Below are 27,684 nucleotides of genomic sequence, written 5' to 3'. Positions count from 1 at the left end.
ACTATGACCTTGCTCTCTCTGGCAACTACTGACCATCCTATGTCCAGTGACAACATACATAGCAAAAGATGACACTCCTGTGTTCTCTCCTTTCAGATATTTAAACAACCGTGGGTGGTCCAAACGGCACACGTTAGCGATGGCCAATCCAATGAATGAGATTCCCGAGGAGCTGCAGCGGAAACTGTCCCTCCAGCCAATCAGACATAGACGAGGCGGGGGCCTCCTGTCCCCCACAGAACGCTCAACTAGTGAGTTGGTCATCCTCATCCAGTCTCTCTATCTTCCTCTTGCCTGTCCTCAAGAGGGGACTCAGTTGCCTCAGGCTCCACGGTGTACGGACAATTCCCCATCTTGACATTTCCCCACACTTGTTTTGTAACTAGTAGGGCAATTCCCACACCCATGACAAATAATGGACAAACACAAGCTGAGACTGTATATATATTGTTTTGATATAGTTAAGAGGTTATATATAATTATATAATCAGTTCACTCAGGTTATTGAGTTCATTGTCAGATTGATTAACTTGAAATTCACTTGGATTGGCGAATCATTTCATTAAGTTGTTCTGGCGCACTTTCTTTCTTCTACATTATTGTAGATCTCATGTTATCTTGGAGAAAGTTAATCTTGGAGAAGTTTATACAGTAACGTGGCCTTAGCTAGATGGGCTGATGGACAACAGGAAATCATTAATTGCTGTGAAAACTTTCACTTCATCTTGAGTCCATCTTGAAAACCACAGGAAATCATTATAAAAACATTCTACTGACCTTACTGACCAACATACCCCTGACCTAGCCCTAATGTACAGATTACAGTTTGTTTGTCAAAAGCGACCGATGAATTGCAATCTAACTCGAAAACTAATCAACATAACATACTCAATGAAACGCTGATCATAATCAAAGCATCATACCCACTCTGAGAGTTTTTTGCAGAATTTTTGTCCTAAAAATAGTAATGATGTTTCTCAAACTATCATTAAAATATTGACACAGTTCACTGTTTGTTACGAAGGAGGAGTGCAGAGAAAAGGGACAGCCAGGTGTTCAAGAAACCGTTCACAGACAAAGTTATTTATTCATTAACCTGTGCTGCGCCGTCTCCATCCGTTCTCGAACACCTGGCTGTCCCTTTCTCTGCACTCCTCCCTCATAACAAATAGTGAACTGTGTCAATATTTTAATGATAGATTGTTAAACAACTTTTTTATTTTAAGACAAAAATTCTGCAAAAACCTCACAGAGTGGGTATGATGTTTTGATTATGATCAACGTTTCATTGAGTATAATATGTTTATTAGTTTTCGAGTTAGATTGCAATTCATCGGTCCGCTTTTGAGCCAAACAGACTATAGTTAATCCCATCGCCTTTAACAAGTGAATACACATAATGCACAGATTAGTTAATCCCATCGCCCTAACAAGTGAATACACATAATGCACAGATTGGTTAATCCCATCGCCCTTAACAAGTGAATACACATAATGCACAGATTGGTTAATCCCATCGCCCTTAACAAGTGAATACACATAATGCACAGATTAGTTAATCCCATCGCCCTTAACAAGTGAATACACATAATGCACAGATTGGTTAATCCCATCGCCCTTAACAAGTGAATACACATAATGCACAGATTGGTTAATCCCATCGCCCTTAACAAGTGAATACACATAATGCACAGTTTAGTTAATCCCATCGCCCTTAACAAGTGAATACACATAATGCACAGATTGGTTAATCCCATCGCCCTTAACAAGTGAATACCCATACACATAGGGAATTGTCATACACTGGTTACAAAATAGATTTGGGGACATTTCGAATCCAATGAATGATATCTCCAGTTTTGTCAGCAACTTCAGTGGTGTCAGCCATCTAAGACCACTCTCATTATCCTGTATTGAGGGTCTTGACAGTATGTTGTTCTGATGAAGTCTGGCTTCTCCTGGTGAAGCCATGACATGAAGTGGGACATAGACAGAGGCTAATACTGTCTTGGTCTCCTCCACTTGCTTTCATCCTTCCTTCATCCCATTTCAAGCCCGGACGGTGGGGTAGCCCACAGTGTTAGGAATTGGTTAAAATCTCATAATTGATGATTGGTTCATTACAACCGATCAATCATCGAAAATAATTGGTTAAGCCATTTATCACATGTTCCTGGTTGTTTGTTACTGCACAAAAAATAAAGAAAAAACATGTTGTTCTTTCAAGTCTTTTGTGAAATGCACAAAATGCATTTGCAAATTTTACATCTTTAAAGGATCACTAGTATGTTAGGAGTCTTTAAGATAAATTCAATCTTGACTTGGAACCAGCTGGTAGTGTTTATGAAATGTAACAGACAACTGTAAATTTAGCGACACAGACAAAACCAACCATGTGAAAATATTGTTAAAGCAAACAAATATAAGCTGGTTGAAAGGCTTTGTCAACTCAAATTGATAAACATCCACTGAATAATCTTCAAGTAGGTAAACATATACTGAAAGGTCTTCAGTTTGATAAACATAGCTGAATGGTCTTCAAATTGATAAATTTCTTCTGAATGGTCTTCAAATTGATAAATTTCTTCTGAATGGTCTTCAAATTGATAAATTTCTTCTGAATGATCTTCAAATTGATAAATTTCTTCTGAATGGTCTTCAAATTGATAAATTTCTTCTGAATGATCTTGAAATTGATAAATTTCTTCTGAATGATCTTCAAATTGATAAATTTCTTCTGAATGATCTTCAAATTGAAAAGCATATAATCAAGTAGTTTATTCAGTAGTCTGGCCACATGGCCTATTGTACAACAACACGACAGAATACAACTGGGTCCGTGTGGGACCTGGTATTAAATACATTTTTAGATATCATGCAGCAGATTTAATAACGTTCATATTTGTACTATTTAACAAATTTATCACACTATGAATAGCAATGACAGAAAGTAATACATGAAGCTCATCTTCCGTACCACAATAACAATGAGGACAAATTGTATATAAGTGACTTACACCATTCTCACACCTTTTCCTGTTTATAACAAAATCGTGGAGTGATATTCTCATTTTACAGAAAGCTCTTCCCAGGTCTCTATCCCTTAAGCGGCTTTATATGTACATTTCCGGTTGTAGAAGGGATAGCTTCGCTGTTTATAGTGCTCAAGAAAAGATGAATTATTGATTGAATAATGCCAGTCTTGTAAATAACATTATCAATTAGGTGCTGCTTGAAAATGTAAAGAAAATGATTAGGATCACCAACATCTTGAGCCAGCCAAACATAGGAATATCCAGTCATAAATAACAAACTTCTCAGACATTAGGCTTCCATATATATATATATATATACTGAGTGATTGATCTTAGTGACTGACAAACTTCAGACATAAGACACCCATATATATATATATATATATACTGAGTGATTGATCTTCATACTGACAAACTTTATACATTAGGCGTTATATATATATATATATATGTACTGAGTGATTGATCTTCATACTGACAAACTTTATACATTAGGCGCCCATATATATATATATATATACTGAGTGATTGATCTTCATACTGACAAACTTTATACATTAGACACCCATATATATATATTTTTTCCTTATCCTGACTCATGCTCTTTTGCTTGTCTCCCTTCCTCTTGCTAACATAGTGGAACACTTGTATCTCCCTAATTGAAGTTCCCTTCAATGTAAAATCACTAATTAGTACACCACGAAGTTACCTCCCTTCCACAAGCTGGAACGCGAGGGCCACCTCTACCCATGTGCCTCACTCTCCTTCTTCCCCAGTGAGCTGGATCGTGGAGGCGCCCTGTGTCTCCCGACACACTATATCCTTTGATTATATTTAGTTAGTTACCTGCGTATAGAGATCTATAGAGGTTTAGCTAGTATCTTTCAACAATTATATATTGATATTTAGCCGTGTTTCTACTGTTTATGCACGGACGCTGCTGTTTCAGTGGATTACGCTGATAAAATTCTGTACTGTTGCACATTACGCTTTTTATTCTGCTGCTGATCCGCATTTAATATGCCCCTAGCTGTACTGCTTCATGTTTCATGTGATTCACGCAGCAGTTCGCGATACTAATTTATCCAATTCTACCTTTAATAAATAATTACTTTTGCGTTTGAGACGCCGCAGCAGATAGGTCGCGATGCAGAGTCTAGCCATGACTGATACACCTGAACCCCTCGCCAGTCTACTGCTTGTGTTGGTCGACCCTCCCGCGCCTGGTGTTCCGCTTAGAGTGGTGGAGATGCGGGACGAGTCCGCCGCCTCTAAGAAGCGTCCTGCTTCCCCAGACATCCCATCGTCGCAGGCCGAAGACTAGAGGGTTTCTACTGCATCTCAACGCCAATTCTGAGGGGAAATCAACGGTCTACTTGAACTTTCTCAGCCGAAGATTGTTCCCTGGCCGCAGATTTGGGCCTGTATGATGATCAGCCGATCATCATACCTGATGTACATCAAAAGAATGACCGATGTCGACAACAGGCAACGAGGACTTCAGACCCCAGGGCAGCCGTAATTCTCTGAGGGGAAATCAACGAAGTCTATTAGGACTTTCTCAACCGAGATTGTTCCAGCCGCTGAACTGGCCTCTCTACTGATGATCAGCCGATCATCATCCCGACGCACGCCACAAGAAGCGACCGAGACAGCTACAGTGACATCAGCAGAGATCGCCATGCAGCCTAAGGTCTATACACTGACGCTGTAGATTCCACTTCCCCTGAGGGCCCCGGCCGCTAACATCGCAGAGAGGGCACCGACTAATTCGTCGCAGACCATCCCAGATGAACTTTTGCGGCAAATCATGATCATGATGGAGGGCCACTACAGACTGGGAAGCAGCCAGCCTAAGGCCTGAGCCTTCGAAGGTTCCAACGCAGACGCACACCCCCAGAGGCACCCCCATCAGCGCAACAGCCACGACGGAGCCACCTTCGCTGGCGAAGTGCGCAGACCACCTCCACGAAGGACCCAGATGTACAGCTCGGCGCCTTCGGGCTGGGATAGATCATCACCTTCCTCGGCTTCATCCTTAGATGCGGACTCAGACCATCAGACCTCACGGAAGCCTTCGAAGGTCAAATCGCCGCTCCCAGGACCGACGCAGAGGAAGCTAGCGGCCTTCGCCCGAAGGCCTTCGGCGACACCTGACTACACAAGAGCTTCGAAGCTATCAACATTCTCCCTCACAGGTCTCCGAAGGTCAACCCATAGACGCGAGATCACCAACACGATCTCCGCGCCGCTAACGGCCGCATCTTCTCGTACATCACCACGCCGATCGTCTCACAGGTCACCACACAAGTCTGCACACAAGTCTACAGTCAGCTCTCCCCGCCACCCCGACATAGAGATAGAAATACACAGTCCACCATCAGAAGAGCATCAACATCTCATAAGCGATGTTGGGATAGAAAATGATGGAGACATCATTTTCTCAGACGCTGAGATACTGATATTGGATGGTAAACAACCTAGATCTCTTCACCTTCCAAGAGTGGCAACTCGGCGTAGACATACCTGATAAAGGAAGACGAGGCAGACGCCATCACCTTACCTCCGATCGACTCGATTGCTGCGGTGCCACAGTATGTGGACACAGCCTACCATAAAGCCATAACAGTTCAAACGCCAAAGGCGATGTTCTTAGGTGCATTAATAGATCTAGAACGATCAATGAGATTCTTATCACCAGATTTCGTGGACACCTACTCTGAAGATGATAGGATGATCTACTCGGCTCTACTTATGCAGAACCAGCAAGAACTACACTCCTGTATGAAGCTAACGGCCATATATTGATCGGATTCTAGACGCTTCGCTTAAGGAAGTCCCAGGCCACCTCGGCGCATGAGCTAGAGCCCTCACCAGTTACAAGGGACGCTTCACGGAGGAGAAGCGCTTCACCGACCCCCACATATTGCTGAGTGCGCGCAGAAAACAAACACTCACTCACCCCTGTTGAACACAGAGGTCGCTTGGCATGGCCAAGCAAGCCATATATTATATATATACTGATCGGGTTCTGACTCGATACACTCTTCGCTAAGGTCGCTGGAAGGCTAAGTGGCTCCAAGTCTACCTCACACAGGAAATCTAGAATGGATACTTCGAGAGCTTCGCTAAGTCTCCGCGCCCACCGAGGAATTCTCCTCCAAGGTCTCCATGCCATAGTAGCCACTCGTCATATATAGCTACTCGCCAGTCCGTTCAAGACATCGCATAAGCTGTCTATCAACTGTATGCCATATGCGCGCCTATAAGCCTACGCCGTAAGACACCGCATGTGGTGGCTATTTACAACACAGAACGCCGCTATATTAATTAATCACCGACGCTGTAGAGATCTTTCACAGAAATCAACTTTTCCGTGATAGATTGCTAGAATATGCAATCCCGGACTACTTGCAATCACGATTATCTACATGCGGACCATTACGCAGGATCTGCAGACAACTAATATCGAAAATTGAACAGCAGCCTTGTTATGGGAGCTATAACTCATAATCGCCAAAGTTTCTGAGAAGAAATATGTACAGGTTCAGCTTTAATTCTACAAATATGACGATACATTCATGTATACAGTCTACAAGCTGACAACTTGCAAGTTTATTGTACCTTTTATATAAGGAAGTCGGAATTATATTCAAAACTGAAATTACATTCACGCAACAGCCAGGAAAATAACCTACCCCAGCATTAATATTACAGAGCGAGGTATTTTCGCCGGAGGCTTCAAGGCCTAACTCCTCAAACATTTTGGTCACTCGGGTAACTTCGGAAGCTACGAAGACCGACGACATGCTAATATCAACGACGCAAGATTTTATACAAGGTTTTTTCCTGCTACACCGGGTGACATCACAGCGCTGGTATTCTACAGAATCAGAATGCCTTGTTCTGATTGGACCGGCTATGGACAAATCGCATTCCACGAGAGGTCGCATCTTAGTTCACAGTTCAAGACTTACGCTATAAGCGACAACTATATATCAGTGAACGAAAGCAAGCCTCCTACAGTCCAGTTAATCTGAACCTTCATGATTGTGCTGCTTTCTTCAGGTTAGGAGGCCTCCCCCGTCAAGTTAGGACGAGGGCACGCAGTCAGGCAATTTTACATAAAGTTCAGTTCGAGGACAGACACACCTGGTTATGCACCTACATCACAAGGACTTCGCAGCTTAATAACCTAGGACGACGTGATACAAGTGGATCTAAATCCACAGCCGCCTCAGACTACAGCTGAATTTCATAATCAAGCTACTAACACAACTAGATGGTTAGTAAACCCACTTTTAAACTTTTCTGATTGGAGAATTAAAACGGAAGTTTCACCCCTCTCCAACTTGGGGATCTGAATATAGTGCTCCAACACCTCACAAGTGAGGTTTATGAACACGCCTGGATGACATACTTGGACCTAAGGATACGATGATTCTATCAATGCGATGGCCAGTAAGAACACTGCTGTAAATTTATCTCCACCGAACTGGAAACAGAAGGGAATAATACAACAGATTATTTCCTCTATCATCAACTTACTTGAAATGAAATCTCAATGCACTATATCTCCGCTTGGATCAGAACTGTCATACTTAATGGCATACAAGACGGATGGACCCAATCCAGACCCTCCATGAGCTTCTAATACTCATGATATTAGAGCGCTTAACTGCTACCAATTGATCTACACAATATTATTTGAAATAATGGAGGCTTTATTTTCTGAGATCCGATATGGTGGTTGCCAACCATTATCTGAGAGATATCATCAATGCAGGACGTCTCAGGTATCCACCAATTCGGGATCCCATGGTCCTCGCTTACAACAGTTGACAGTTCCTCGGAGAAGATAAGTCAATCTTACAGATTTTACTTATCTTATAACAGTACTAAATAGCTACATGCTATATATAATTTGCTTAAGCTTCTTTTATCATCACAGTACTATGATTATATTACATCATACAATATATAAGTTAACAACTCTACAGAGTTGGTTATTATATATTTACCTTAACTTAATTATATCTTCAGCATAGTACTATACTCAGATTGTAAAAATATATAAAGCTAACAAACTCTACAGAGTTTGGGGTTTTATATCATATCAGTATATTAGCTAACAAACTCTAAAGAGTTTTTACACTTGGCTTAAAGTCTCATCATATCTTAAGCAATATGGTTACATTATAACATGTATTAGCTAACAAACTCTACGGAGTTTTTTGCTATTATATATGTAACTTAAGCTTATTCATATCTTAAGCGCAGTACTATGTTTATATCATATAGGTATATTAGCTATCAAAACTCCTAAAAGAGTTTTTGCTATTATATATTTGGCTTAAGTTTCCATCATAATTTAAGCTTTTATGGTTACATTATAACTTGTATTAGCTAACAAACTCTACAGAGTTTTGCTTATATATGTAGCTTAAGTTTTCCTTCAAATCTTAAGCTCAATACTATGTTTATATCATATAAGTATATTAGCTAACAAACTCTACGGAGTTTTTGCTATTATATATGTAGCTTAAGGTTTCCTTCAAAGCTCAATACTATGTTTATATCATATAAGTATATTAGCTAACAAACTCTACTGAGTGTTTGCTATTATATATGTAGCTTTAGGTTTCTTCATAAACTCAATACTAGGTTTATATCATATAAGTATTTTAGCTAACAAACTCTAAAGGGTTTTTTACTATTATACAATTAGCTTAAGTTTCATCATATCTTAAGCAGTATGGTTACATTATGATGAATGTATTAGCTAACAAAACTCTACGGAGTTTTGCTATTATATATATAGCTTAAGTTTAATTATATCTTAAGCTCAGTACTATGGTTATAACATAAAAGTATATTAGTTAATAAACTCTAAGGAGTTTTTTTGGCTATATACATTTGAGCTTAAGTCTAATCTTATCTTAAGCTTAGTACTATATGTTACATTATAAATCTATAAGCTAATAAACTCTACAGAGTTTTGGCTATTATATATGTAGCTTAAGTTAATTATATCTTAAGCACAGTACTATACTCATATTGTAAAAATATATTAGCTAACAAACTCTACAGAGTTTTGCTATTATATAGGTAGCTAAAGCTTATTCATATCTTAAGCTCAGCACTATGTCTATATCATAATAAGTACATTGTAATAACCTTTATATGGCAGCTGATAAGTTAGCAGCAGGAATTCATCAGTTCAGTGCCTTTATGAAGTTCCCATAGGGTTATTACAATCATCACAGTTCAAATCACTAATTATTAAAATCCAAAGTATTATATATTCCCACCTCCAATCTGTTGGATTCTACAAGCAAAAGAGCATGAGTCAGGATAAGGAAAAATATGTAATTTTTTGAGTAAAATTGATATTTTATACTTATCCTGACTCATGAGGTCAGCCCTCCCATCCTCCCCAAAATAACACTTTGGATTTCCCTGTAAATTCAAATGTTGGGCTCAGTATATGAGGAGAGAGTGAGGCACATGGGTAGAGGTGGCTACCTCGCCCTCGTTCCAGCTTGTGGAAGGGAGGTAACTTCATGGTGTACTAATTAGTGATTTTACATTGAAGGGAACTTCAATTAGGGAGATACAAGTGTTCCACTATGTTATGCAAGAGGAAGGAGACAAGCAAAAGAGCATGAGTCAGGATAAGTATAAAATATCAATTTTACTCAAAAATTACATATATATATATATACTGATTGATCTTCATACTGACAAACTTCATTACATTAGACACCCATATATATATATATACTGAGTTGATTGATCTTCATACTGACAAACTTCAGACATTAGACATATATATATATATATATATATACTGAGTGATTGATCTTCATACTGACAAACTTCTCAGACATTAGACACCCATATATATATATATATATATATATATTGAGTGATTGATCTTCATACTGACAAACTTCCATACATTAGACTTCCATATATATATATATATATATACTGAGTGATTGATCTTCATACTGACAAACTTAGACATTACATTATATATATATATATATATACTGAGTGATTGATCTTCATACTGACAAACTTCGTTACATTAGGCCCATATATATATATATACTTGAGTGATTGATCTTCATACTGACAAACTTCAGACATTAGACTTCATACATATATATATATATATATATACTGAGTGATTGATCTTCATACTGACAAACTTCGTAGTACATTAGACTCATATATATATATATATACTGAGGGATTGATCTTCATACTGACAAACTTTTACATTAGACGTTTCCATATATATATATATATATACTGAGTGATTGATCTTCATACTGACAAACTTTATACATTAGACAGCATATATATATATATATATATACTGAGTGATTGATCTTCATACTGACAAACTTTATACATTAGGCCCATATATATATATATATATATACTGAGTGATTGATCTTCATACTGACAAACTTCAGGTACATTAGACACCCATATATATATATATATATATATATATACTGAGTGATTGATCTTCATACTGACAAACTTCTCAGACATTAGACACCCATATATATATATATACTGAGTGATTGATCTTCATACTGACAAACTTTCGGTACATTAGACACCCATATATATATATATACTGAGTGATTGATCTTCATACTGACAAACTTCATACATTAGACACACCCATATATATATATATACTGAGTGATTGATCTTCATACTGACAAACTTCGCATTACATTAGATATTCCATATATATATATACTGAGTGATTGATCTTCATACTGACAAACTTCGTACATTAGACTTCCATATATATATATACTGAGGGATTGATCTTCTTACTGACAAACTTCAGACATTAGACGCCCATATATATATATATATACTGAGTGATTGATCTTCATACTGACAAACTTCCTATTGCAGCTCGTGACTCCTTCAAGGACATCACCACACTCCATCTTCCCAACGAGCGGTTTTCACCAGTAAGGCGAGCTAGCGACGGTCTGGCCAACCTGCCGAAGTACCAGCAGCTTCACCTGGAGAAGATCTTCAATCAGACCCTTGGTGCACAGCAGCAACAACAGCAGCAGCAACAACAGCAGGGTCAGGGGTCGCGACACAACAGTCAGAACAGTGTCAAGGCCATTCAGCAGGAATGCCAAGAACTGCAGGTGGAGTACTGGGATCAGAGTGGAATACTGGGGTCAGGGGTGGAATAATGGGGTCATTGTGGAGTACTGGGGTCAGGTTGGAATACTGGGATCAGGGGTGGATTACTGGGGTCGGAGGGAGGAATAGGGGTCAGGGGTGGAATACTTGGATCAGGGTGGAGGGTTGGGGGGTGGAACATCAAAAGGATTACTGGGGTCAGGGGTGGAATACTGGGGTGGGGGTTGGGAGTATGGGGGTCAGGGGTGGAATACTGGGATCAGGGGTGGAATACTGGGATCAGGGGTGGATTACTGGGGTCAGGGGTGGAATACTGGGGTCGGGAGGGAGTATAGGGGTCAGGGGTGGAATACTGGGGTGGGAGGGAGTATAGGGGGTCAGGGTGGAATACTGGGGTCAGGCCGAATACTGGGGTCGGAGAGGGAGTATAGGGGTCAGGGGTTGAATACTGGGATCAGGGGTGGATTACTGGGGTCGGGAGGGAGTATAGGGGTCAGGGTGGAATACTGGGATCAGGGGTGGATTACTGGGGTCAGGGTGGAATACTGGGGTCGGAGGGAGCATAGGGTCAGGGTGGATTACTGAGGTCAGAGGTGGAATAATGGGGTCATTGTGGAGTACTTGGGTCAGGGACGATGGAGGGTTGGGGGTGAACATCAGGGCACGCCAGGGACAATGGATGGTTAGGGGTGGACATCAGGATACGCCAGATGATAGATGTTTGGGGGTGAAAATCAGGGAGCTTCAGGGACGATGGAGGGTTGGGGTGGACATCGGGATACGTCCGGGACGATGGATGGTTGGGGGTGGACATCAGGGTACTTCAGGGATGATGGAGGGTTGGGGTGGACATCGGGATACGTCCGGGGACGGTGGGGGTGGAACATCAGGGTACGCCAGGGACGATGGATGTTTGGGGTGGACATCAGGATACGCCAGATGATAGATGTTTGGGGGTGAAAATCAGGGTACTTCAGGGACGATGGAGGGTTGGGGGTGGACATCGGGATACGTCCAGGATGATGGATGGTTGGGGCTGGAACATCAGGGTACGCCAGTGACGATGGATGGTTGGGGGTGGACACCAGGATACGTCCAGGGACGATGGATGTTTGGGGGTGAAAATTAGGGTACTTCAGGGATGATGGAGGGTTGGGGGTGGACATCAGGGTACTTCAGGGGATGATGGAGGGTTGGGGTGGACATCCGGGTACTTCAGGGATGATGGAGGGTTGGGGTGGACATCAGGGTACGCCAGGGATGATGGAGGGTTGGGGCTGGAACATCAGGGTACCTCAGGGATGATGGATGGTTGGGGGTGGACATCAGGGTAATTCATTAGTGATAGAGAGGCGAGGATGGGGTAGGTTGTATGTAAAGGGACTGACAGATGTCAGCCTGAAGGCCAAGTTCCGAGGGCCCAGATCTGCTTCAGTCTAGAATTGTTGGGTTAAGTTGGGGAGGGCACCCTTGCTGTTTCCCAGTGAGTAAGTTGTTGTGGACTTTCATGAGTAATATAAGTATTTCATCTTGTTGCACATGTTCAACATGATGATGTTTGCCTGACAGAAACAAGCTGGTTCAGTGGATGTAGAAAAACAAGCAGAACTGCAGCAAAAACACACAATGTCCCTCTTTCAACAATCTCTTCAGGTAAGTCATGCTGTCCGTTTCCCAAACACCAACATCACATGGTAGCGTAGTGTAGTGTTTATCGTCTTTCCTCAGATGAGAACATTTATGATGCCTGTAGTGTAGAAATCAGTGACGCCAGCATGTTCTGTTGTGTTTTCACCCGTGTAATCTGTTGGTCGTATCCCTTTATGATTTTTCTCATGATTTGGATTTCCTGCGTTTGATCGTTCTCAGTTTTGTTTTTAATTTTTCTTCTCACTTTAGACTCCAAAACAAGACGCTAAGTGACCACAACAAACCTGCATGGAACATTGTAGTGAGAGCTACCTCCCCTTGCATATCTTGCTGTTGTAGATCTGTTTTAACTCGGGAATGGGAAGCCGTCAAAAACTGTCTGTTTGATTTTTGGGTTAGCTGAGCCCAGAAATGATTTGCCCATTATATACTGGCCACATAAAGAAACTGTGCACACAGAAAATATATAGATGGATTCGGGTGACTCATCTCAGACACAGGTTCCAGACGGCAGTGACCACGTCCCAAACCATTCCCCAGGCCTTCATTTGGAAAATTTGGTAGCCTCTATGTGTCGTCGATGCACTGCTGTGCTTCACGCGCATGATGGTCATACCCATTATTGACTTTGTGACTTCGACGTGTGACTCAATATTGAACTTCTGACGTCATCTTTACGGATATTGTTCATGTTCTTTTGACATGTTGTGGACGCCCGATACTTCAGCTTATAAAGTGTCTACATCATGTTGTCTTTTCTGTGTTGTATTCCAATTCTGAAGGAATTTTCTGTGTGCACAGTTTCTTTATTTGGCTAGTATATATTGTGGATATCGTTATGAACCCTCTCTGAGATTTGGCTGCCTCAGCCAGACTTGATGTTTAATATGCCTCCATTATACCCCTGGGAATTTTCTGGCATGTGATTGAATTACGCTTGAAGGTCAACTCAACATGAACTAGGCATCCCTAACTGAAACATACAAGATAATTTCACAGAACTCTGAATTCAGTAATGAGAATCTTCAGAGTTTCCAATCACTTATGATTGACTCTCAGTAAAGTAATCGCCTTAGGTGTATTGGAACACAATATGAATGTCATTCCTTTATGAAATAGTTTTGATCAGAAAACATTGGCATGTTACATTTGATTTGATATTCATATTTGTATCACAAGGTCACTCATCTGGGAGTCAAGATATTTCTTACTACAGTCCGTTTGGCTCAAAAGCGGACCGATGAATTGCAATCTCGAAAACTAATAAACATAAAATACTCAATGAAACGCTGATCATAATCAAAGCATCATACCCACTCTGTGAGTTTTTGCAGAATTTTTGTCCTAAAAATAAAAAAGTTGATTAACAAACTATCATTAAAATATTGACACAGTTCACTGTTTGTTATGAGGGAGGAGTGCAGAGAAAGGGACAGCCAGGTGTTCGAGAAGCACGTTCACAGACAAAGTTATTTATTCATTAACCTGTGCTGTGCCATCTCCATCCGTTCTCGAACACCTGGCAGAGAAAGGGACAGCCTGGTGTTCGAGAACGGATGATCAGCGTTTCATTGAGTATGTTATGTTTATTAGTTTTCGAGTTAGATTGCAATTCATCGGTCCGCTTTTGAGCCAAACGGACTGTAGCTTCTTTCAGGAAGTTTTGCTGGTGTGACATGAAGATGTCTCTTGTACCACAACAATAATTTATAGATAGTAATGTTCTCACGTGTGATTCGATGACATTCAAGGTCAAGGTCACTCTGTGACAGTTGCTTTTCAAAATGTTAGTGTACAAAATAACGCAAGTATTAAAGATTACAATGTGAAGAATCCAAGATCACATCTTATGCTAGTTGACCTCTATGTAAGGTCTCATCACTTGAGGTGTCAAATTATGAGACATTGCTTAAATTTCATGAGATGTCAGATAACAGTTAGTTCAGATGAAGTAATTATTTAGGTGGCTTCAGGCGTGGTCTCGAATGTTTTAAAGGGGCACTGATCCAGAGCAATTAATGTTTCTTGCCAACAGTCTAATTATGAAACAAGCTGCAAGCTGGTCATTACCTGCTCCCTCGACCGTGATGGACACGGGGACTGGGCTACGGTCCACCTTGGTAGAATTTCTTCAACCTCAACAGTGGGACATTAGGATTTTGTTATGTCTGGATAGTATAGTGACTGATCCAATTTGATCCTATTTCTGTGTTTTTTTACCTCAATATTTAATCATGTCATGTAAAAATATGATGTCTATTACCTATGATATTTATAATACACATTTGATTTATCTGAATCTGTGAAACTAAACAACCCCACTTTGCCATTGCTAGAAAAATCTGAAAATTTTACTTAGTAAATAGTTTTGTACAGTGTTTAACTTAAGTAAGTACACAGCAAATGCTCATATGTATTTCTTATGCAGCAAAACTGGTCAGCCCTTGCTCCCTTGACAGTGACGGACACGGGACTGGGCTACTGTCCACCTTTGTAGAATTTCTTCAACCTAATCAGTGGGACATTAGGAAGGGTGGATGCCCATCAGATGCCGTTATTTGAAATTATCCCGGTAGTTCTTGTTTGATTGTAATAAAGTATCCCAGCAGTGTAGGCTTTTTCAGATTTTCTAATGTTGGATGGTATAGTGACTGATCCAATTTGATCCTATTTCTGTGATTTTTACCGATATTTAATCATGTAAAAATATGATGTCTATTAAGTATGCTATGATATCAAAACACACATTTGATATATTTGAATCCATAAACACCCCCACTTTGCCATTGCAAAAATATCTGAAATTTTACTTAGGTAGATAGGTATATACAGATTTTAACTAAGTACACAGCAAATGCTTATATAGTAATAATGAAGTTCCGCTCATATCATCAAAACAGTGTCGGTCCATACGCTTTGTTCAGACAATCAAACTTGCATGCAATACAGCCATTACTACTCCCTTGCTGTAACCCTTGTTTGGTGGTAAAGATACACATGTTATTTGTCATCATTCACTTGATGGTCAGTTAATGAATTTATAGCAGGTATAATTAGTGGTAACACCACTCAGATTACCCGACAAAGGTTCCCATTTGGCATTTCTCATGTCTGGAGTAAATACTCATCATTATAAATTGAGGTCTGATGTGGCAAATGTATTACATCTTATGTAATATGCGCATATATTATCAGCTGAGTTTCAAAACAACAGAAGACAAATTTGTCAGTAAAGACGTCAAATTTGCAATTAAACATCACTAGACAAGGTTATTTACCTTTTAAGTTCTAAGTTGTTTTTGCTGGGCATTGTATTATGGGATTAAGATTACCGTGTGTATTTGAGCCGGAAATAGCAATCAGCTGTGCACACGTTTCCCGGCGATCAAGGTCAAACATGCACAATAATATATTCCGGAATGAATTCTGACGCAGTCATCAGTAAAATATAATACAGAACACTATTACTTAACCCAAAGAAATATATCCTAGCATTGCGTAATTTTAATTACATTTTTGTTCTATAAATATAAAATATATATAATCAACACTAAGGTTACATAGGTTGAAATAACAACAAAATGTATACTTTAATATGTATTTTGCAAATGGCGACCGGACAGGATTATAACTATTTTTCCTTATCCTGACTCCATGCTCATTTTGCTTGTCTTTTCTTCTTGCTTAGTAACACTTATCTCCCTAATTGAAGCTCCCTTCAATGTAAAATCACTAATTAGTACTCACCACGAGTTACCTCCCTTCCACAAGCGCTGGAACGAGGGCCACCTCCACCCATGTGCCTCACTCTCTCCTTCTTCACCCAGTGAGCTGGACGTCGAGGCGCCTGTGTCTCCGACACACTATATCCTTTAATTATATTTAGTTAGTTACCCCATTATAGACATCTATAGAGGTTTAGCTAGTATCTTCAACAATTATATATTGATATTTAGTCGAGTGTTTCTACTGTTTATTCACGGGACGCCGTGTTTGTTTCAGTGGATTACGTTGATGAAAATTCTGTACTGTTGCAGATTACGTTTTTTATTCTGCTGCTGATCCGCATTTAATATGCCCTAGTTGTACTGCGCCATGTTCATTTTATTCACGTTGCAGTTGCGGTACTAATTTATCCAATTCTGCCTTTTATAAATATTTACTTTGCGTTTGAGACGCGCAGCAGATAGGTCGCGTATGCAGAGTCTAGCATGACTGATACACCTGAACCCCTCGCCAGTCTACTGCTGTTGGTCGACCCCCCTCCCGTGTGGTGTTCCGCTAGAGTGGTGGAGAGGCGTGGGACGTAGTCCGCCGCCTCCAAGAAGCGTCCTGCTTCCCCAGACATCCCATCGTCGCAGCCGAAGACTAGAGGGTTTCTACTGCATCTCAACGCAGACTTCGCACCCCCAGGGCAGCATCGACCTCTGAGGGGAAATCAACGAAGTCTACTAGAACTTTCTCAGCCGAGATTGTTCCCATCGCAGATTTGGGCCTGTATGATGATCAGCCGATCATCATACCTGATGTACATCAAAAGAATGACCGATGTCGGCAACAGTGATGTCAGCGCAGATCAACATGCAGCCTGATGTACCAACGCTGATATTCGATGATCTTCCCTGAAGGTCCTGCCGCTACCAACACTCAACGCCAGACTTCGCGACCCCAGGGCAGCGCCGACCTCTGAGGGGAAATCAACGAAGTCTACTAGGACTTTCTCAACCGAGATTGTTCCAGCCACTGAACTGGGCCTCTACGAAGATCAGCCGATCATCATCCCCGGACGCATACCACAAGAAGCTTTACCGGGTGACAGCTACAATGACATCAGCAGAGAATAAGCCATGCAGCCTGATGTCTCTACACTGATGTCAGACGACTTCCCCTGAGGGCCCCACCGCTAACATCGCAGAGAGGGCACCGACTACTTCCGCCGCGAGACCATCCCAGATGAACTGTTGCGGCAAATCATGATCATGATGGAGGGCCACTACAGACTGGAGAAGCAGCCAGCCCAGGGCCTGAGCCTTCGCTGAAGGTTCCAACGCAGACGACACCCCAGAGGCACCCCCGGCCAGCGTAGCAGCCACGACGAAGCCACCTTCACGGCGGAAGTCGCAGACCACCTCGACCGGAAGGACCCAGATGTACAGCTCGCGAAGGCCTTCGCGGCGGATAGATCATCACCTTCCTCGCTGCATCCTTAGATGCAGACTCAGACCACCAGACCTCACGGAAGCCTTCGCTGGCGGTCAAGTCGCCGCTCCCCAGGACCGATGCAGAGGAAGCTTCGCTAAGGACACCTGACCACAGATCGCCATCGCCCAGAAGGACTTCGAGGGACTACACAAGAGCTTCGCGAAGCTATCAACATTCTCCTCACAGGTCTCCTCGGAAGGTCAACCAATAGACGAGAGATCACCAAGACGATCGCCTTCTGCTTCGCGGCGCTACCGGATCTCCTCGTGACATCACCACGCCGATCGCCTCACAGGTCACCACACAAGTCTGCACACAAGTCTACAGTCAGGTCTCCCCGAGCGTCACCCGACATAGAGATAGAAACACACAGTCCACCATCAGAAGAGCATCAACCTCTCATCAGCGATGCTGGGATAGAAGATGATAGAGGCATCATTTTCTCAGACGCTGAGATACGATATTGGATGGTAAACAACCTAGATCTCTCTTCACCTTCCAAGAGTGGCAACTTCGGCGCAGACATACCTGATGAAGGAAGACGATGCAGACACCATCACTTTACCTCCGATCGACCTGCCGATTGCTCGCGGTGCCACAGAATGAGGACACAGCCTACCATAAAGCCATGAAAGTTCAAACGCCAGAGGCGTATGTTCTTGGCCTTAATAGATCTAGAACGATCAATAAGATTCTTATCACCAGATTTCGGTGACCACGACTTCTGAAGATGATAGGATGATCTACTCGGCTCTACTTATGCAGAACCAGCAAGAACCACACCCTGTATGAAGCTAACGCTCATATATTGTTCGGACTATAAACACTTCGCTAAGGAAGTCCCAGGCGCCTCCGCTAAGGAGCTAGAGCCTCACCAGTTACAAGGGACGTGCCGCTGAGGAGTAGCGCTTCACCTAATTCCCCACATCCTGTTAAACACAGAGGCCGTTCAGCGAAGCAAGCCATATATATATATATACTAATCGGGCTTTGACTCGATACCTTCGCGAAGGTCGCGAAGGCTAAGTGGCTCCAAGTCTACTTCACCCAGAAGATCTAGAAGGGATACTTCGAGAGCTTCGCTAAGTCTCCGGCGTTCACCGGTGAAGTCTCCTCCAAGGTCTCCATATACTAGCCACTTTCGTCATATATAGCTACTGTCAGTCCGTTCAAGACATCGCGATAAGTTGTCTATCAACTGTATGCCAGATGCCGCCTATAAGACTACGCTAAGACAATTGCACAGGCTATTTACAACACAGAACGCCGCTGTATTAATTAGTCAACGACGCTAAGTTTCATCATATTTAAGCTTTATGGTTACATTATAACATGTATTAGCTAACAAACTCTACGGAGTTTTGCTATTATATATGTAGCTTAAGGTTCCTTCATATCTTAAGCTCAATACTATGTTTATATCATATAAGTATATTAGCTAACAAAATCTCTAAAAGGTTTTTGCTATTATATATTTAGCTTAAGGTTTTCCTTCATATCTTAAGCTCAATACTAGGTTTATATCATATAAGTATATTAGCTAACAAACTCTAAAGGGTTTTGCTATTATATAATTAGCTTAAGTTTCATCATCATATCTTAAGCAGTATGGTTACATTATAAAATGTATTAGCTAACAAACTCTAATGGAGTTTGCTTTTATATATATAGCTTAAGTTTAATCATATCTTAAGCTCAGTACTATGTTTATAACATAAAAAAGTATATTAGTTAATAAACTCTAAGGAGTTTTGCTATATACATTTAGCTTAAGTCTAATCATATCTTAAGCTTAGTACTATGGTTACATTATAAATCTATTAGCTAATAAACTCTACAGAGTTTTGGCTATTATATATGTAGCTTAAGTTAATTATAGCTTAAGCACAGTACTATACTCATATTGTAAAAAATATATTAGCTAACAAACTCTACAGAGTTTTGCTATTATATATGTAGCTAAAGCTTATTCATATCTTAAGCTCAGCACTATGTCTATATCATATAAGTATATTAGCTAACAAACTCTAAAGAGTTTTGCTATTATATAATTAGCTTAAGTTTTATCATATCTTAAGCTTGAGTACTATGTTTATATCTTAAAATATTTTTAGCTAACACACTCTAAGGAGTTTATACTAGCATATTAACAAGCTTAAGTCTATTAGTCTTAACCTTTATATGGCAGCTGATAAGTTAGCAGCAGAATTCATCAGTTCAGTGCCTTTATGAAGTTCCCATAGGGTTATTACAATCATCACAGTTCAAATCACTAATTATTAAAATCCAAAGTATTATATATTCCCACCTCCTTTCCATTAGGATTCTACAAGCAAAAGAGCATGAGTCAGGATAAGGAAAAATATGTAATTTTTAGAGTAAAATTGATATTTTATACTTATCCTGACTCATGAGGTAAGTGCCCTCCCATCCTCCCCACATAACACTTTGGATTTCCCTGTAAATTCAAATGTTGGGCCTCAGTATATGAGGAGAGAGAGAGGCACATGGGTGGAGGTGGCCCTCAGTTCAGCTTGTGGAAGGGAGGTAACTTCGTGGTGAGTACTAATTAGTGATTTTACATTGAAGGGAGCTTCAATTAGGGAGATACAAGTGTTCCACTATGTTAAAGAAGAAGACAAGCAAAAAAAGAGCATGAGTCAGGATAAGCATAAAATATCAATTTTACTCTAAAATTACATTTTTATTTGTGGATTTATTGTGTGTAAATAGGTAGGTGCGGAAACTTAATAATGACTAAGGGCCAAAATTTTGAAATAACAACAAAATGTATGTACTTTAATATGTATTTTATTTATCATGTATAAGAAAGTGGCTGTAATCAATGCGTGAACTTCCACTGCTGTACCGCTAACCTTTCAGATCGTCCTGACAGGGCACTGACGACCTGAAAAATACTTTCAAGAAATTATATCTCATAGATAAGCCTTCCGATCCCCTCTAGAGACTGCTTTTTTGGTCCTCAAATTAGAAATATCTACGGTAATATACGTATATCACGGACCCTCATGAATGTGGTAAGCGGAAGTTGTACCATTACATGGAATGGGGTAAAATAAGCAAGCCAATTAAATTCACACATTTTTACCGATGTTACTGTAAACTAGCAGTCCATGGAAAACGAGGCAGTAATCAGTTCGTGATTGTTGATAATGTGATGTGAAATTGGCTATCGCGGTTGGAGAAAAAACGTACCCTCATGAACATGGTAAGCGGAAGTTGTACGCACATGGAATGGGGTAAAATAAGCAAGCCAGTTTGTTGACATGTGATCGTCCAGCTACAATAAGTATGATATTTAGCGAAACAAAATATATGATCCATTTTCTGTCAACTACACTTCATTTCGATGTGTGAGTAGACGCAATATAATTGTGAATTTTTTTAATATTGTGGACCAAAGTTATAATTATCGGTAACTGCCAGTTGTCTGTGGTGTGTGTGTTTGCCAGAGGATTAGGACCCCATTGCAGGGGATCATTTTATGTACAAAACATACCATTTTGACACTGATTTTAAGGGTTAAGTTTGGGGGTCGGCTTATCTATGGAGTCGGCTTATAGACGGTAATATACGGTACTCTTATCTTGCACAGTGGATTTGTCAAAAGGTAGTGTTTATATATGTAGATTTACTAATCTATACTGAATACACCCTGTTGTAAAGTGCCTGTGTAAAAACAGCATCCTTTCTTCAAAGGATTAACCGCCGATACCTTGACTGATTGCTCATTATTGGCTAACTAAATTCCTTTTTTAAAGAATGGCGGACATCATGCAATTAGTTGCTGGTGTACTATCTCGGGTGACCCATGGGGCTGTACACCAAGGTGAAAAACCTGAAAATGTCATATGACCAGCTGAGAAACTACCACTGGTTATAACGATATATCACTTTTCACATATTACACTGTTAAAAGACACATGACCTGGAACAGGATTCTTTGTCGTTCCCTTTGGCATATGCATATTGATGGATACAATCCTCGAACAAGGTCATAGCCTGATATTGCTGCTATAACTTTAATCTGTTTTAATTTTATGATATTTGCATTTTGTTTTTATTCATTTGAACAGAATCATCAGATTCAACAGAATCATTTTTTCGCCGTGAAGTGTAATGAGACAGACAACATACAATAGGTCGCTCTTAGGGCGTGTTTGTGAAATATGATTCACGTTGGCAATCTATAAAATGTCTAGATATTACAGTCATGCTATAAACTCACTATAAGTATAAGCAGATCGTGTGCTGTTTATTAAGTTTCAAAATGCATACAAATATGATAATAAACTAATTAGGATTATAAGACAAAATATAAAGATGCACATTGACTTATTTTTCAGTCCTAACATTTTTTACCACTGGCAGATGGTTAAATTTCAAAATGTTTTCATTTGTCATACTAATGAAGATGGAAAGATTATCGAGTAAAAAAGATTTCATCTTGTTGATCAGTCTATGTGAGAGAGTATTTTTCGATCGTATACTTATACTATCAATTGCACATGCGGGTGGCGAGCAGCAGAGGTCAAGAACCAGTCAAGAATTCTGGGATATTGTCCAGGTACTCACGGGAAAAAAAAAATTAACAAAAGCAACAACCAATCCACGGAAATTGCTCTGGATCAGTGGCCCTTTAAAGTTGGTGATGGGAAGGTTTTGGAACATTGATGACAGGTTGGGGATGGGGCTGCCTCTGATGGAAAGGTTTTAGACAGAAGATAAGTAGCAGGGATGTATCTGATGAGATAAGTGAAATTTCCCTTGTAGTAGTCATGACATCACAGTTATTCTGTGCTGACGGACATGATACAGATTTGACAGCTTCCAGCCCAACTTGAGTCTAGTTTCCCCCATAACTTGTCCTGCTTTTACCCTAACATTCCTTCCAGCGTAGACTACCTATACATCATCTTCAAGCTATTCTAGTGTGACAGTCCTTTCTTGTGTCTTGTGTGACAGTCTGTGTGTCATGTGTGACAGTCTGTGTGTCTTGTGTGACAGTCTGTGTCTTTGTGTGACAGAGTCTTAGTGTGTATATGTGTCTTTTTGTGTGACTGTCTTTGTCTTGTGTGACAGTCTGTGTGTCTTGTGTGACAGTCTGTGTGTCTTGTGTGACAGTCTGTATGTCTTGTGTGACAGTATGTGTCTTGTGTGACAGTCTGTATGTCTTGTGTGACAGTATGTGTCTTGTGTGACAGTATGTGTCTTGTGTGACAGTCTACATGTCTTTTGTGACTGTCTATGTCTTGTGTGACAGTGTCTGTGTCTTGTGTGACAGTCTGTGTGTCTTGTGTGACATTGTCTGTGTCTTGTGTGACAGTCTGTGTGTCTTGTGTGACAGTCTTTGTGTCTTGTGTGACATTCTATGTCTTGTGTGACATTCTATGTGTCTTGTGTGACAGTCTGTGTGTCTTGTGTGACAGTCTGTGTGTCTGTGTCTTGATTACATAACAGTCTTCTCTCTGGTCTGATTACATGACAGTCTTCTCTTGTGTCTCTTGAGTGATTTTCTTGTCTTGTATTAATATATCTTCTGTCTTTTCTAGGTCACAATAAAATAGTGATAATTTTTTAAGCTAGTTATTTTATTCTTTGGGTGTGCAGTATCGCTGAAATGTGTGTGCTGGACATGAGCCAGACAACTGAGTATTGGATGTCCAATATGGCTGACATGTCTGTTTGTACCTGCTCTGAAGTGCTCTTTGTCACTGTCACATCTGAGCCTGTATCAGCTGTTCTGTAAAATGTAGCCATGTGTTTCTGTAATAGTAAGAAGTGATGTGAGGCTTTTTTTTAAATTTGAAATGTATGATTGTGCAATTCTTTATCTCAAAACGATACCAGTAACTTTCACCTCAATTTGCCAAAAATAACTTTTCTGTGATATTTTGCGACGGACTAGTTTGTACGTTGCAGCCGTCGAGTATTGATGTTGGTGATGCCTCTCTGTTTCAGACAACATCCACTCTGCAGAGATCTCCCGTGCCTTCCCCACCTCTCCCTGCATCTCCCAGTTTCCAACGGCAACAAGTCACATCAGATGTGTTGCCAGGCAACCTGTATCAGCACCTTCAGCGACTGCACCTACAGCAGATCCAGACATCGAGTGCCTCCTCCCCGTTCAGCCGAACCTCACCCCCGACATTGTCCTCTGTCCTTCCACCATCTCAGCGTTCCGAGTCCCCCACTCAGACCTACACCCACCTCCTGCAAAACTACCCCCAGTCCCACCAGCGTAGCAGCTCACCTCCCAACTTCCAGAATCTCCACATGATCCGAGAGGATGCGGGGGACGCCGCCGAACCCATGAGGACAGACGAAGAGGACATGTTTGTAGATACAACAGCAAGCAGCGAAAAAAATGCACAGGAAGTGAGACATAGACAGTTTGCGGGGAAACCGCAGATCAGCATCACTGATACACAAGGTCATGTGACCGATGTGACGAACGAAGACGATGAGCGTGTATTAGATAGAACGAATGTGCCAAAGACTGTGGCTTCCGGGGCCTCGCGGGAGTGTCGTCAGGGGTCGGAGCCAGTCCGCTGCAGTCAACTATGACCTCCGACCCCATTCAAACAGGTCATCACCCCCGGCAACCCAGTGCCCCCAATTTTCCCATGTATCTTTTTAATAACTATGTAAATACAAACCTGGCTGGCATCCAGCCGCCATTGTTCCCACCAGATGATGCCGCTGCGGAGATGGGCATGGTCAACTTGTGTAACTCCCAGTTCATCCTCAACAGCTCTCGACTCCACCGAAGCAACCAGTCACGGTTCCGGCGCCATCACACCCTCCATGATGCCCGTGACCCCTTCTTCCAGTACTCCCTTCAAAACACACCCCTCATTAACACAGACTCTATACCTCGAGGTCACAGCTTCGACCAGACCGACCTCCAGTCGAGGACGGTCCTTGATCTCTCGCCCCCAACACAAGGCCGCCCACATCACCCACTCCCATAGCCAGGAGAATGTAGTGTCGTCGCCTATCAATGGCTGCTATTTCACCAACCCATCGCCCAGTTGTTTAGACTCTTCCAAAGTCGTCATCAACATCAACCGGGACCTGCACAAATCTATGGACGATGTATTTTCTGCCATCAAAAACATGTTAGATACTCGATGTCCGGATGTGGACTATCACTGCTCGCAAAACTTGTTCCGTCTGCAGAACGCTGACGTGCAGGTGGAGCTGGAGATTTGTGACGGGGACGTTCCGGGTGTGCAGGTGCGGAAGCTGTCCGGGGACAGTCTCCAGTACTCCCGGTTGTGTCATGATCTGCTCTCCTGCATGAATAACTAAGTCATTGGCATCTCCCTGTCACAGTCACAGCAGCTGTAGGTAAACCTAGGGTATCATCACAGCAGCTGTAGGTAAACCTAGGGTATCTGTCACAGCAGCTGTAGGTAAACCTAGGGTATCTGTCACACTCACTGCAGCTGTAGGTAAACCTAGGGTATCTGTCACAGCAGCTGTAGGTAAACCTAGGGTATCTGTCACAGTCACAGCAGCTGTAGGTAAACCTAGGGTATCTGTCACAGCAGCTGTAGGTAAACCTAGGGTATCTGTCACAGCAGCTGTAGGTAAACCTAGGGTATCTGTCACAGTCACAGCAGCTGTAGGTAAACCTAGGGTATCTGTCACAGCAGCTGTAGGTAAACCTAGGGTATCTGTCACAGTCAAACCTAGGGTATCTGCAGCTGTAGGTAAACCTAGGGTATCTGTCACAGCAGCTGTAGGTAAACCTAGGGTATCTGTCACAGCAGCTGTAGGTAAACCTAGGGTATCTGTCACAGCAGCTGTAGGTAAACCTAGGGTATCTGTCACAGTCACAGCAGCTGTAGGTAAACCTAGGGTATCTGTCACAGCAGCTGTAGGTAAACCTAGGGTATCTGTCACAGCAGCTGTAGGTAAACCTAGGGTATCTGTCACAGCAGCTGTAGGTAAACCTAGGGTATCTGTCACAGCAGCTGTAGGTAAACCTAGGGTATCTGTCACAGCAGCTGTAGGTAAACCTAGGGTATCTGTCACAGTCACAGCAGCTGTTTTAAAACCTACAATATGACCAGTTTATGAGGTGCCCTATTTCAGAATAGTGAATATATATAGAATAAGTGACCGCTGTCCTGACTCACAGCAGAGTCTGATCCCAGCAGCTGCCGGTAAGGTAAACAATAACCCATGGAAGTATGTCACTCTACTACTTGTCTTTCATCCACTGGTCGAGTATTATTTCTATTTTAAAAATTAAGTTTCTCTTTAAAAATTCATAATTATTATTTTAACCAGTATCTGCATTTAAAGTTCATATCGTGTGGATTCATACTCAGCCTTAGTTTAAATATGGAGATATAATTGTGTCCCGTAAGCTATTACGTCAATAAAGTGTTGCAATGACATTTGGGGTGATGGGGTAGCCCAGTGGTTAAAGCGTTCACTCGTCACGCCAAAGACCCGGGTTCAATTCCCCACATGGGTACAATGTGTGAAGCCCATTTCTGGTGTCCCCGCCGCGGATATTGCTGGAACATTGCCAAAAGTGGCTCAAAACTAAACTCACCCACTCCAATGACATTTGCCCATGATTGGGGCTGTTGATCTCCTCACTGTGTATATTATTAGTTATTTAGTGTTTTGAAAGGGTGTACGGCACTGTAAGACCCTTTGTAAATTCTGTAAATATAATTTACAAGGGTCAGACAGTCCCCAAACACCCTTTCAAAACACCGCTTGATCTAATTTATTACCCTTCTTAAGATATTTTTATTTAGCTTTAAACAACAGCATTCAATCATCGGCAGAATGAGACGCAAAACGTTTCGCCATGATATTTCCTGAACTGTCATAAAGGGAGATAACTCGAGATGGCTTAGTTTATGATAAACATTATCGAATTTGAGGTTTTGTTAAACGACAAGTGAAATACAGAAGCATTTTATTTTTTGATACATTTATTGACACAAACAAATAAGAAATCATGACAACAATTTTATTACTCTGTTTATACTCATAATTGTATACGCCAACTCTGAAATTTCAAAGCCACATTCCATCTAAGGTCAAGGTTATTCGTACAACCCATGTAGTGTGTCACATGACAGATTTGACGTGGTGTACGGTTCGTACACCCTGGCAAATCCACCTACATGGTTTGGTATGCTTTGGCTATCAACCAATCAGAATTCAACAAATTTATCTTAAGGGTAATAATGTAAGTTGTTGCTATGTCCGAGATCTGTCCCTGGTCAAGGCAACTGATGACTTGTATGATCTGAAGCAGTGGATATTGTAAGCTGTGACTGCGGCAGGGAGATTCTTTGTGTTTACAGTGTTGAAAGACTGGTCCAAAGCCATGCATCTCTGTTACAATGTCTTGATTGTTGATGTGACAAGATTGATGTTTTTTAAGTGCTTCGCCATATGTGTTTGATAATATTTTTAAAAAACAAGTTTTTCCGCAAAAATGGGAAAAGATTATTGTCCTCAGGTTTTATTAACATTTTTTAACTGTCAATGGACATTCAAGATGTTTGTGTACATACTGTTTTGTGGGTCCAAACAGAAGCAC

At 41.2% G+C, this 27,684-nt stretch overlaps 2 protein-coding genes across 3 annotated transcripts in view; both read left to right on the top strand.

Annotated features, from left to right (window-relative positions):
• Positions 1 to 26,353, top strand: part of LOC124255908 (serine/threonine-protein kinase SIK3-like) — a 95,792-nt gene extending 69,439 nt beyond the window's left edge. The window contains exons 12-17 of one of the 2 annotated variants that reach the window (XM_046689855.1): positions 97 to 251; positions 10,986 to 11,233; positions 12,801 to 12,884; positions 24,066 to 25,457; positions 25,523 to 25,633; positions 25,823 to 26,353. In XM_046689855.1, the coding sequence (XP_046545811.1) occupies positions 97 to 251; positions 10,986 to 11,233; positions 12,801 to 12,884; positions 24,066 to 24,671 (1,093 nt within the window). In that variant the 3' untranslated portion in view covers positions 24,672 to 25,457; positions 25,523 to 25,633; positions 25,823 to 26,353. Of the gene's footprint in view, positions 1 to 96; positions 252 to 10,985; positions 11,234 to 12,800; positions 12,885 to 13,130; positions 13,183 to 24,065; positions 25,458 to 25,522; positions 25,634 to 25,822 lie in introns of those variants that run through there. The other variant, XM_046689856.1, reaches the window with a different exon arrangement.
• Positions 24,798 to 25,418, top strand: LOC124255910. Its single transcript, XM_046689857.1, has one exon. It carries the CDS (start codon positions 24,798 to 24,800, stop codon positions 25,416 to 25,418), a length of 621 nt encoding a protein of 206 aa, XP_046545813.1.
• Positions 26,354 to 27,684: the final 1,331 nt, after the last annotated feature.

The sequence above is a fragment of the Haliotis rubra genome, unplaced genomic scaffold (genome assembly GCF_003918875.1).
Source record: "Haliotis rubra isolate DU_JTF1 unplaced genomic scaffold, ASM391887v1 Scf611, whole genome shotgun sequence".
In the NCBI taxonomy this organism is placed as follows: domain Eukaryota; kingdom Metazoa; phylum Mollusca; class Gastropoda; order Lepetellida; family Haliotidae; genus Haliotis; species Haliotis rubra.
The sequence above is the reverse complement of the archived record's forward strand: the minus strand, read 5'-3'. Positions and strand labels throughout refer to the sequence as shown.

Bases quoted from the DNA above. Each gene is read 5' to 3' on its own strand.
- LOC124255910 (XM_046689857.1), top strand. From the start codon at position 24,798: ATGATGCCGCTGCGGAGATGGGCATGGTCAACTTGTGTAACTCCCAGT.